Source organism: Protopterus annectens, chromosome 6.part0 (genome assembly GCF_019279795.1).
Source record: "Protopterus annectens isolate FY-2018-M chromosome 6.part0, PAN1.0, whole genome shotgun sequence".
NCBI classification, from domain to species: domain Eukaryota; kingdom Metazoa; phylum Chordata; order Ceratodontiformes; family Protopteridae; genus Protopterus; species Protopterus annectens.
In genome coordinates this window covers 1,820,855,041-1,820,868,492 of record NC_056737.1, presented here as the reverse complement: position 1 = coordinate 1,820,868,492, position 13,452 = coordinate 1,820,855,041, and the positions used below count along the sequence as shown (strand labels likewise).

General features: G+C 41.0%; 1 protein-coding gene across 1 annotated transcript in view; it reads right to left on the bottom strand.

Annotated features, from left to right (window-relative positions):
• Nucleotides 1–539: 539 nt before the first annotated feature.
• Nucleotides 540–13,452, bottom strand: part of HIBCH (3-hydroxyisobutyryl-CoA hydrolase) — a 1,796,007-nt gene continuing 1,783,094 nt past the window's right edge. The window contains exon 11 of the mRNA XM_044073705.1: nucleotides 540–879. Coding sequence (XP_043929640.1) covers nucleotides 764–879 — 116 coding nt within the window. The 3' untranslated portion in view covers nucleotides 540–763. The remainder of the gene's footprint in view (nucleotides 880–13,452) is intronic.

Below are 13,452 nucleotides of genomic sequence, written 5' to 3'. Positions count from 1 at the left end.
ACAATGAAATTCAAAAGCCACTCTCTGTTTCATCTTTTTGTTTAAGATGTGACAAGATCATTCATCTATCTTGCATATTTTTTGCCCATGACTTTTTGCTACTTTGCTCCTCTGCTTAGTCTGCTTGTTTACTTTTTCACACCTGCAAAGTAGCAAAATGAATGCAAACACTTCTCAAAGTCCTGAATATGTTCTTAAAGGAGACGTGTAACTAGTGAAATTGTCCAAGAACTGCACTGTTTAGGAGATGATTACAAGCATCTGCAATGTGTAAATATTCGGTACCTTCTTTTTCCTATTAGCAAGGAATACATATGTACTGACAGGTTATGTGGACTACTAGTGGGAGTACTACATGGGCCCTTGACTGTTCTTAACTTCAAGAAAAGATTCCCTAACCATATACATATAATAACTTCTGCCTCATGACAACATGTGCGCATATTATTAGGCCATCTGATGAGGCACTATATACTGCAACCATACATAAAAACATTCTAGAAGCACTTACAATCCTAAAGAAACTGTAAAAAAACAGAGGTGTTTTTCAATTTATTTGCATCATGATTTACTTTAACCAAACCGTGTACACATGTACAGCTAAAGCAAATTAAGAACAGATCAAACACAATGCACATGACTTTTATCTTAACAAGTACATCTCTAAATTCTGAAAGATTACACAGTTCATGAGTAACACTGCAAGTCACAAACAATTATGACTCCTTCTAGCTCAATAACAGGAAGCAGAAGATTATGCCAGTCACAATTTGAGTTCACTGCTTCCCAAGGGCTTGAAACAACTGTCCACATATTCATCTGATACCTCCTCTAGGGTTGCTGGACTCCACTTTGGATTTTGATTTTTGTCTATCAGCACTATAGAAGACAGAGAGAAAAAAACATAAATGAAATAGTACAAATACATACGCTTAAATAATGCTGTAAATGCATTTACTCCAGTCTGACTGGAATGTAAAACTTTTTTTTAACACCAAGCCTGTTATTTTTTTAAGTGAAAAAGCAATCCTACTTTATATCAAGTTCTAAACTTTTGCCTGCACTGGGAAGTGTAGAGAGAGTGCCTTGGCTACTGCCCAGATAACCAAAGTTTAATTAGCAGCTCAAGCACTTGACAATACATGAATGGGTGGATGAATTCCATCAGGGGGGCAGGAGTGCTAATGCCTAGGGTCATGAGCATGTTGGACTGAATTTTCCTGCTAGCTCCCTGGGGGTGGACATCATGCAGACGTCACCCCTTTGTGGCACTGTGGAAACATGCAGTGCAGACATCAACTGCATATGCCACCAACAGGTTGTCAGTGGCATGTATAGGGGTACAGCTTGACATACAAACCCAAACCACTCCAATGCCTGCCTTTCTGATTGTCCCTCCAGACTGAGCCTTGCACCGATGAATGGAAATTAATGGGCCACCTGATCAGGAGGGGCCTGATGACTGGCAAACATTAAGGCCAAAATGTTCATAAACATACAAAAAATATGTTAGCTTTTAGGAAGCCCATGTACATCACTCTACTTTTATTAATCATTTGTTGACAGGGGTAGAGACTGACTCAGGTAGATCACTTTTAGGTTCAGCCTGGGAAAGTTAAGTATAAAGCAGTAGTAGAAAAAGAAATAGCTTATAGCATAGATGAACAGCAGAAATACAACATTAAGCATGCTAAAACATTATTTAACTCTATGTAGAAGTCTAACATAGTGGGCGTCTATCTAGCACAATATACAACATACAAAAACATTATAATAGCATAGTAGACAACTGTCTAACAAAGGAATGTAATATCAAGGAATATAGTATTCTGTCTGCAGAGTTACTGAAGGTTAATATGGGCTATAGTGACAGGATAATAAGGTGAATGTTGCAGGACAGACAAATGTATCTGTTTTACCTAATTTTACTCCAACTAAGTTAAGCTGCATCACGTCACATTCAGACTGCAAGCCCATTACAAAAAAGAGGAAAAAAATAGTAAACAGAAAAGGTTTACAATTATAATTCCGATGCTTATCTTGTCGACACCACTACAGCGAACGGCAAGGGTCGAATGGTGACAATGTCGAACCCGACATTGTTGAAGTACAAATCTCACCCCTATCTCGACCCATGTTAAAGCCCATTTGGAAGTCGAATTCAAGATGTACGTTCGGCAATGTCGGAATTCGACATTGTCACTTTCGCGCTTAGGAATCGGAGATACCGGCTTTAGACTGAATGCACTTCGGAATTATAATAGTAAACAATGCTAAATGAAGTCTTGTCACTTCACAGAGTGTAGTTTCACCAAATAGTCTTATACAGCTAAATACAAAGAATAGTATTAAGCAACCAAAAAAGAGATAGGAATGAAGTACTCATCACAGACTATGTGTAAAGTTCAATCTGATTCCTGGGGAATAAATCCTCAAAGCAGCAGGGCAAAAAACACAAGAGAATGATTACAGAAAAAGGTTATGGATTGTGGACCTGAACATCTTCAACTAATTAATAAGACCTGAAAATGTGAGATTACAGGGAAGTTAAGACCTGCATGTGCCTGTGAAGTAGCCTGGAGACACAAACAACTAGGTCTCTTCATCAAAAATAAAACAGCTGAAAAACAAAAGAAATGAGCTCACATATCTGAAAATCAACAAAACTGAAAACCACTTTGCTGTAACATGAATTAATCAAAATGTATGAAACAAAGCCATACACAATCACAATGCTTCTTGTTTAAGACCAATCCACTATATTCTCCACTGAAGTCAAATGCACATCCTAAACTCAGCCCAAACCTTAATCCTGACCCTAGTTTTAAAATTAAAGTTGCTGATTTGTACAAATGATAAAAGTACTAACATTTAACCATTTGGTACTTGATCAATGTTAACATTCAGAAAGGTCAAATTGAAGACAACGTCATAACGAAATTGCTTTTATCAAACAGCCCCTGAACCTCCAACCTATTCCACTTCTACCCTAGAAGCCATTAATGTGTTTAAAAGCTGTCATCTGTAGTATCCTAGCAACTGTGTAAGAGGCATTGTTGCACTGAAGAATTTCTTTGATATTAACACTTGAAAATGTGGAGAAAACACGGTCTTTAATATGGTATAGCTACCAAATGCTATGGCACACACACATATGTAACATTAAGAAACTGTTACGTGTTTTCGTAAGTTGAAAGAATTTCTTGTATTTATTAGCATAAAAACATTTTAAAACAGAATGAAAGCCAAGAAGAGAGAGAATCTGAAATATAAAGATAAGCTACAGCTATATAGGAGTATTTTTTTTACTCAGATGAAAATGGAGGTTAGTCATTGTATAAAAGCTTGATAAAGCCTATTTTACAGAAAGACAATCTGTCAGGAAATAGGTTCATAGGTAGGTACTAGGCTATCGGCCCCGAGTGCCTACATAAGCCTAGCCAACAAGGTTCCCCTGGTTTACACCACAACACTGGATGCTTTCCAGCAAACAAGAAAGTTGAGTACACTGTTCCCTAGGACCAAACACAAGGATGAAACTATCTGATGCAGAATTTCAGGCAATATTATGCCCAAAGTATTGGTTCATGTATAATACAATGCTCTCAATTTAACATACAGCAAGCTTCTTAATCAGAACAGCAAAGTGCTTGTCCCATTGTGTATCTTGATTAAACTTCCTGTTTTTTTTATACACTGCACCCTTTAGTCCTCAACTCACTGCATAACGCTGGAAGGCAGACGTCTAATTAGAAACTGGAAATTTAACTGCTGGCATCCATATTTACTTGAGATCCCTGTGAACAGCTTCTTGGTATTAAAGTCAACGGTCTGTGGGGAGGTCAATTTTGAGCCTGGTAAAGATGGCCACAACACCGGAAAGCTCTCTGTCTCAGGAATGCAAAACATTAAAATTTACAGATGCAAAAAAAGTTTGCGATTATACAGAAGGCCAAAGCAGTAAGCTTTGGGAGACATATTAAGGGAAAAGTCATATTCAATAGATGCAAAATTAAACATGTTTGCCATGCAAACAGTTAAGAACAAGTTAATGAGACTGTTGAGATAATATGAGAGCTTAGAGAGTGGAGATGCCAGCCTCCTAAAAGGTGAGGCTGACATGGTCAGAAATGAAGTGGCTGCTATGAGCCAGAAAATTATGGAGAAAGAAGAAGAAATGAAAATAACAAAACAGAGAAAAACCTGCATGCAAGGATGGACTGAGAAATGGGAAAGGATAGACAATTTAAGGACCACAGAAGAAAACTGTGGAGTTTCTGAAGGCCTAGGTAAGATTAATTCAAGAGAGGCCTGAGTGAGTTGGCTGTATCTGCAAATGGACTCTGGGTATCATTTAATGTGGGCAAGTCAGGACCTAGGGCAACGCAAGCAGCTACGTACATGCTAATGTTGCAAACCAAAGCAATGGTGCATAAATAATGTAACTTAGTTACAGGGGCTGTATATGGCACAGCATAAAGACAAATGTTCAAATAATTACTCAACTGAATTTTACCACAGGATGCGTAAAGTCAATGTTGCAACTTAGCATTTAAGATAAGGAGGAGACAAATTAAAGCTGGTTAATCTAGTGACATTGTAATCTGGACTGGAGGAACATGTTAGTAATCATGATGTTTTATATGACAGACTTAAGGGTCAGGCAAAAACAAGAAGGTGACAGGGTTAAAGGAAGATGCATCTAGAATGTGGGCCCAGACAGAACAAAATTTGGGTGGATAATGCAGTAGGGGTTGGGGGCAGAAACAGTGCTACAAACTAGTGCAAAAAAAGCTGAAGAAAGACCTAGTGGTCTGAAAAAGAAAAAAAAAAGAAAGTAAACCAGGATTGTGGAGAAGAAGCAGAGCAAGGAAGAAGATCTTGATGGGAGGGCAATGGATAAAACAAGAGTACCCCATAAGGAATCAATATCCTTAGTGGGACTGCAGAGATAAACAATGGGAAACCTGACCATATTCAAAAATGTAGAAAAGGGCAAGCTGCTTAAAATCAGAAAGACATAAGTAGTGGGAACCAGTTCATTCAGATGACATGACATACAAGAAATGCTCTGACATCACAAGATAGGTATACAGACAGCTGGTGTGGGAAGCTGAATGCCCAAGGAAATTTTACGGTCCTAAAGGTAGCCAGAAAGATGGGCGAGGGAAAAGTAAAGTGGATGTGGTAACTGGAAGAAACAGTAATGTGCTGTGTTTTTGAAATGACCAATAAAGTCAGCAAACAATGAGGGGAAATGAGAAAAGGAGAAACTCTGGTTGGGGGAAGGAGGAAGTGAAAGATCAGTAAAATAAGGATAGCACAGAGATAAAAGATCTTGTTGATCGAGGCAGAAGAAACTTGCTGTATTGACTGTGGCACTTGTCTGCTAAAGGTAAGCAGTTTTACACAGCTTTATACTGAACATCATAAAGGGTCAAGAAACCAAAGAATGAATTTGTTGATGGACGAAAAGCAAATGGGAGAGTGTAAATGACTACCAAAGTACATTTAAATTAATGTTCAGTTCTATTAACACTATGTTTATGCATGCTAAAATGTTTGGGTATACTGAACTGTGACACTCAAATGGCAGTATACCACCACCTCTGAGGTCAGTATGACTGTACCGATGGGTTTTGAATCCCACCATGGCCAAACAAGGGTGAAGGAATAGCAGTAAAGTGTACACAAGTCTATTTCAATAATTAACTAATAAAATATAACCTAGTCCCAAGTGCATAAAGAGAATATGAACTGCTCTCCTGGGTTTGGGCTTCTAACATCTACACCCAGACAAGACAGCACACAGGCAGCATACAGAGCTGAGTCTTTGACCATGCACTCTTGGCCCATTCTTCACTACTCTGTGAACCAATGACTTCCAGTGCCCCTTCATCCATGGTGAGTGTGGTTTACACAAATTATTCTCTCTGACATGTGCACACATATGATGCCCAAGGAAGGCTGGCAGAATTCACCAAAGCCCCATGCCCCACAACTTTTTTTCAAAGCCACCACTCTGACTTAGGGTCAAACACATCCAATTACCAGCTGCTATTAAATACAAGTGCACCAATTAACAGCTTTCACTGGTAGTAAACTTAAGTAGTCTAAAGGGAGGTGTGCCACACAGCTTATTAATTGACAGTGTAAATAAAGATAATCCTCTCCTCAGATAAATAACAGTTCATAAATATACATAAACAACAGAAGTCAGCCACACAAGCGTAAAGGTGAATAAATGAACTTTACTTAAATAATAAACAATACAGGGTGAATACAGACTAAAGTATAAACAAACTGGCCTGCAACGGGGAATAAAATGAATAGCAATAAAATAAACCTACAGAGAAATATCTTAAGCTCCAGATACTCAAGTTCCCTGACCATCTAATTTCCTGCAGAAATACTGTCCTTAACTGTCTAAAACTCTCATAAGTTACATAAATTATAAATAATCTTCAAGCAGATACTGCTTTCAGAGAGATACACCAGACATGCTAGTCAATACATTATATTTGCTTTACACAGCATAGCACACTGTTACATAAAATGTTTTTTCCCAGCCGCCATTGGTCATCAAATGAGTCATCTTCCTTTTGCTCAGCTTACACTGGAGAAAAATAAGTATTTAAACTACTACTTCTACTTGTCATGGCCAAGTTTCTCAGGAACAAAATCATTATCACATTAGCCCAGCAATAACAGAAATTCACAATGTATATCTCAGTCTAGTTCCTTTCCTTTCCTTTCCTTTAATCTACCTTTGCATTCATTAGTGATCTGCAAGTCATTAAGTCTATCAAAGACTGCAAACAATTACATCTCAATAAGAGCTCCTGATCTTTCATCTATTTTGTCACATTCATATTTCAAAAGATATTCCCTGTTCTTTTATATTTAAAGAGACATAATTGACATACTCCTAAGCCACAAGCCCATGGACACTGACTGCAGATGAACAAGAGCTTTAAACGTTTTGATGTCTAAGTGTTTGAACTTTTTATAATTCAATCACTTGACACATACTTATATAACTATTTATATATAAAATATTCATAACATAGGGTAAATACCAGACAGCTTATTTTGATACTAGAGAGTATTACATAACTAGTGGCCTGTGAACGCAGCCAGAATGCCAAAAAATGGGGAAAGGCCATATGTATTAAAGAACACAGGGACAAAACATAACATGCTATGGTTTGGCAATTTTTCTAAGAATTCAAGAAGGATGTTAATATACCATCTCTTAATGAACGATAAGAGGATTCTACATGTCCCTACTATATAAAAGGAGTGAAAATAAAATACAATTTAACAGAAAGTGTTTTGGGTGCACAGAAAGGAGAGGTTACTACTGCAATACAATGAAGTGTGGGGGATTGGGAAGTACAGGGAAATACAATAAGGTCTTACGGTAACAGTGGCCAGCAGTGAAGATTTTGGGTCATTAATCTGAAACAAATGGTGAGGGAGAAAAACAGGAAGTGGGTATGACCTGGTAGAAGTGCCTATAAAGCATTTGGATGAGGGAATGTGAAGGAAATATTCTACTGTTTTAGGAAGATTACATGGTATAAAAGTGCTTGATACATCGTAGAGAATGGAGGAGAGAGAGGAAGATACAGGGGCAGAGGTGTAGATCAAGTGACAGCAGACATGATGGCTGCAAGTGGAAGACAGAATGGAAACAGACTGCCCATCAAAACCCTTGGTTGAGGAGGGGATAACAATAAGTGGCATCCAAGGCTCACCAGACCTTTCTTGAGGAAAACTAGTGCAGAAAGAAGAGTCATGGGGAAGGAGATTTAACCCAGAAGGGTAATTAGCATGAGGAAAAGGTCTAAGCAAAGAGTGAGGGACTAAGATTTGTGACATGGGCTTAGGTGGATGAAATGGGTTTAGGTGGATGAAATTATCACAGTAAAAGGGGAAAGTATTAAGTAGCCTAGAGGGTGACAGCTCTCGTTGTTATATTACAGAATCTTAAGGCAAAGGAATTGAGAAAACTAGGGGGAAGTGAAGGTACAACAGAGCAGAAGCTGAATATACAAAAAATGAGAGTAGAAGGGGTGGAGGTTATATCATAACTGCACATCACAGGGTAGTGGAAGAGGTGAAATTGAGTCGGGCAGGTCAGTGAATGAATGAATGTGAGGCACAAAATAGTGCAGGAAGTGGCACTTGGGTCCTTTTAAGGAGAAAATACAGGTGTGCAGATTCTAAAGAGAGCTTTAAGAAGAACATATAAACAGAGTAGGTAATAGGGTGTTAGTATGAATAATTTAAAGTACTGCTAAACCTGGAATTGCAGAGATCATGTGGGGTGAGACAAACTTCCACAACAGAAGTCCAAGGAAACTGCATAAGGAATGGAAAAACAGTCTGCTGGACATATGACAGATGCAACTGGGGAAAAAAGCTAAATGTACTTGTAGCATGACTGCAAATAAGCAAATAACTTGGTCTTGATTATGATAGACAGTGAATCAGAGAAGTAACAAGGATTGTGTTTTTACTGGGACATGCTTATATGAGCAGCCATAGGGGATAGAAATCTTGTAAATGGACGGGAACAGAGCATAGGGAGAGGATCAAAAGTATGACAGGGAATGTGATAAGGCTGAATACTGGGAGTAAAAGTTGAGAAGGCATAGAATGAAGTCAGAATGACAGGACAGATGACCGAAAAGGGAGGGGTAAACAGGAAAATAATGGAAGCAAAGGAGTGGGAGAGGCAATTAATAGCTATACAGACTGCGGTGGTGGTGCTGCGGTAGCGTTGTCGCCTCACAGTAAGACGTTGTCCTGTTCGATTCTCAGCTAGAGCGTCTTCTGTCTGGAGACATGCGTGAATGGGTGTACCTTCGTTGAAAGTTGTGCATCAGGGACAGCAACTCTGCACGTAAAAATCTACTGCCAATCATTAGTGGACCAGAGTTCTGCTGTGGTGACCCCTAACCGGGAAAAGCCGAAAGACACAACAGAAAAAATGTTTAAAAAGAGAAAGGGGATTGAGGGTAGCAAGCAAGAACAAACACCTAAAAATTAAGATCAATGAAGAGTTCATAGGTAGGTACTAGGCTACCTCTCCAAAGGCATCTATAAGCCTAGCCGGAATGTGTTGGCTTTCACCGCCCTTAGATTGGTTCCCTGTGCCTCTGTCCAGTACAGCCACTGAAGTGATACCCGGGGTAAACTTTCCGTTTCCCATCCACTCGTCAAGGTTTCTCTTGAAGAGTATTAGTGAGGAGCTCTGCCTAATGTAGATTGGAATCTTGTTCCAGAGCATGGGAAGTCTCTGGGACAGGAATCTATCCCTCCAACACGTCCTATTTATTGTTGTGGTGAGGTTTAGATCCCTAGAATGTGTGGATCGAGGGGATACAGTTTTATTTAGGTGGAGCACGTCCATCAGTTCTGTGTTGGACATGGCCTTGTATGTCAGGCAGAGATCACCTCTGAGTAGGCGGTATGCAACTGAGTACAGCTGCTGTTTCTTCAGTCGAGCTGCATAGGGCATCTGTTTGAGGCCAGTGATCCTCTTGGTGAGGTACTTCTGTGGTCTTTCCAGCTGTTGCAGGTGTCTTGTACGGTACATCCCAAATGGGGAGTTGTACTTTATGATGGGTCTGATGAGTGATGAGTAGAGGGGCACAATGATCTCTTTGGGTCTGGATGCAAACCCTTCTGTGATTAGGTGGGCCACATAGAAGGATTTTCTAACCACTATGACAATGTGATTATCAAAGGAGAGATAACCATCTACTTGGGTCCCCAGATCCCCTTATTATGCCTTTGGTATTTAGGGGGCTATCACCTATGTGGCAGTTTGTGGGTACTTTGTTTTTTCCAAAGGGGATGACTATGCACTTTTCGGCATTTAGCTTGAGGCCATGGTTTTGACACCAGGTATATGTCTCAGTGAGACCCTTATGAAGGACGTCTGTGTCAGCTGGAGAGTCAATTACAGCCCCTAGTTTGCAGTCATCTGCGAACTTGGTCAGCCATAGTCCTCCTGTGCTTGCCTGTATCTCTGAGTAATACATGCTGAACAGGAGGGGTCCTAGGACTAAACCCTGGGGAAAGCCACTTGTAACTGGTTTAGAGTCAGACCTAGCTCCTGCAACTCTTACCATGTGGGTTCTGCCAATGAGCCAGTTGGCAACCCATCTCGTGACATATGGGTTTATGTTCAAGCTGGTGAGCTTGTCTATAATACCAGAATGGGGAATGGTATTGAAGGCCTTTGCGAGGTCTAGGTAGGCTGTGTGGACCACTTTTCCCTCATCTATAGCCTTGGTAACTGTCTCAAAGACGTCCACCATGTTTAGGAGGCATGATCTGCCCTTAACAAAGCTGACCTGGGTAGGGTCCAGTGTTTGGAGGTTCCCAATGTCTCTGTTAATGAGATAGATCCATGATGATACACTCCATAGCCTTGCAGACCAAGCTAGTCAGGCTTATAGAGCGATAGTTCCTGGGGTCTGTTGTGGCTCCACCTTTGTGGAGCAGAATAACCATTGCTGTGCGCCACTCTATGGGCACGTAGCCTGTGGAGAGGGTTAGTTTGAACAGTGTCTTTAGGTGAGGGGTTAGTTCATCTTTGAGCTCATGTAGGACGCAGCCTGGGACACCGTCTGGTCCCATTGATGCTGTGTTTTTGGCTTTGGAGAGGGCTGTTTTAACCTGAGTGTCTGTGATTTCAGGGGCACTAGATTCTTCTGGTATGGTTATGGGCCCTTTTGGGGTTGAGAGGGGGGTGAAGTTTGCAGTGAACCTGTCTGCCAGGATGTTGGCGATATTGGTCGGTTTAGTGTATTTCGTGCCATTCTGCACTAACTCCGAGCAGATCTGAGAATTGCCACTTAGATTCTTGACATAGCTAAAGAATGCCTTGTGGTCATCTTTGGAGTCCTTGGCAATTTTTCTTTCGAAGCTAGCCTTGGATGATTTTATGAGGGATCATAGTTTCTTGCCGATACTGATCAGGTACGTCTTTTCCCTTCTTGGGATTTTACTTTTTTCTGTACTAGTTTCCTCCTTACATTGTATAGCTTGTTTATGGCAGGGGTCCACCAGACTGGTTTCCTTTTCTTGGAGGTATGAGTCTTAGTTTTGCTTGGGATAGTACGACCCATGCATTCTTGTGAGTGCCCGTAGAGTGCATTAGTAAAGGATTTTGCAGCTTGGGCATTGTTATCCTTTAGCATGGGGGATTTGAAACTTTCCACCTCGGTCTTAAGTAACGTGAAGTTTGCTTTTGAAAAGTTTTTCATGGTGGTTTCTTTGACCGGGGGTGGGGGCGGAATGTGGATATGCAGAGTGATTAGTTTATGGTCAGATCTAACCAACGAGGGGTTAACCTCCTGTGTGGAACACTGGTCGCCCATGTTGGTGACGACCAGGTCCAATATGTTGTCACCTCTGCTGGGGGTCTTGACCAGTTGATTCAGGGCGTTTGAGTTTATAAATTCTAGGAAATGTTGGGCAAGGGAGTTATTACTTGAGTAGTTCTCCTAGTTAATGTTTGGGTAATTGAAATCATCCAATATCAGGGTGTTTGGTAGGACCTTTATGTTTCCCAGTGTTTCCAGAAATGCGGAATGGGCATCCTGGGACATGGTGGGTGATCTGTAGCAAGCTACAATTTGAACTGCAATTCTGCCCGTTGTTAGTTGCACGTGGATGATCTCTGAAGCATCGTGCTGTGCCACTAAGCTGAAGGTGTGGGTATTCTTGAAGAATATTGATACACTCCCGCCTTTTGTATTTTGGTCCGGGTTTTGTGGCTGAAATGTATGGTATGAGTTGTAGCCTGGTAGTGCTGGGGTGCTCTCTGGAGCCTTAAACCAGGTTTCTGTTACTGCACATATATAGATTTTATCCATACTGAGGAGTGCCTCAAGTGCGTGCATTTTGAGATTTAGACTTCTGGCATTGAGTAGCATTACCCTCAGATTTTTGTTACTTGTGCTATTTATGTCTTTTGAGCCTTGCCTAAAAAAGGTACTATGGGGGTGGCAAGAGCCTTGGCCAGTATTCGAAAGCCTAAAGGTGACAGGTGCAAGCCGTCTCTAGCGAAGCAGCATGGCTTGTCGAGCAGGTCATCCCAGGCTGACAGACACTGGATCCCCTTTGAATGACACCAGAAGCTTAGCCAATTGTTGAAATTGATATTTTTTCTTTATACTGTGGTATCATTCTTGGTGACGGCAGGATGTAACTCAGGGTCAGAGTCGTACTGGCCTGGGCTACATGATCAAAAAGCTCTTCCATGTCTCTTTTCATGTAGTCCAGGGAGGTACGGCTCAGGTCATTCACAACAACATGGACAATGACAGAGTTGTATTTGTACTTGTTCTGGAGTGACCTGAGTGCTTGTGTTATGTGATGGATCTTGGCACCCGACGGGCAGCTAACAGTAACCTTCTCCTTGTTCAGCCTAGTGAGTGGGACATCAGTGTGCCTGACTAGAGAGTCACCTATTACTAGTGTGTTGGGTATGTTATCTTGCCTTAAGGGCTGTGATTGCGTGGCACACTGGTTTTGTGAAGTATGTATTTCATGGTTTGTGTTGGGGGGGGTGGAGGTTGCTTGGATGTCTGCTTTGGAGTTCTTTGTTGCTTTTGCAGATTTTTATTTAGAGCCTCCGAGTATGTTTTCGTGTATTTATGTGTTTTTTTTGCTGGTGCTGGTTTCATAGGTCTATGTGAGACTGGTGGTGTGATGCAAGTAATTCCATTCTCCTCTTGACTGTCTGGTCCAGTCTTGGGTTGAGACAGCTTAGTCTCCAGTTTGGCTGTATAACTGCATCTCTCGCATGTATTAGTGTTTGGTGGTAGGAGTAGAGGGTTGTCTGTGTACATGAGGAAGTTGTAACATTGCCTCAAAATGCCCAGATTCACCAGTTGGACCGGAGAGTACACCTGAAACTGCCCTTTGGACATGCCTGGATAAGTACAGTGAGCTGTTTTACTGACTGGCTGGTAAGGTCGAATAGAGAGCCTTGTCCTTCTCTACAGTATAGGGGGGTCTAGTGCTAAGGTTTATTAGTGCTTGCTATGAGTTTTGAGCAAGTGCCGAGCTGAGAAGTGAATGGTTTGAGTGCTTAAGTTGAAAGTTTGTCTAGTTCCAAGTGAAAAATTGAAGAGTAGACTTTGCGGAGCCTGGAATAGTTATACCCTAGCTGCCCGGCATGCAAAACTGCTCTAATGCGGGTTTTATAGCAGGAAATGAAAGAGATAGAAATTAGCCCAAAATGGCCAATATACTAATTCCTGGGCGGAAACCACCTGTCCAGGGACAGATAGGCTGCTCAAAGCTCTCTCCTCTCACAGGTGAACAGAGAAACTTCCTTCTATCCAAGTAAGGTATGGACAAACACAGAAACTTGTAACACAGCCCTGAATTCAGCACTAACCAGAAAACTGGACTATACTAGCT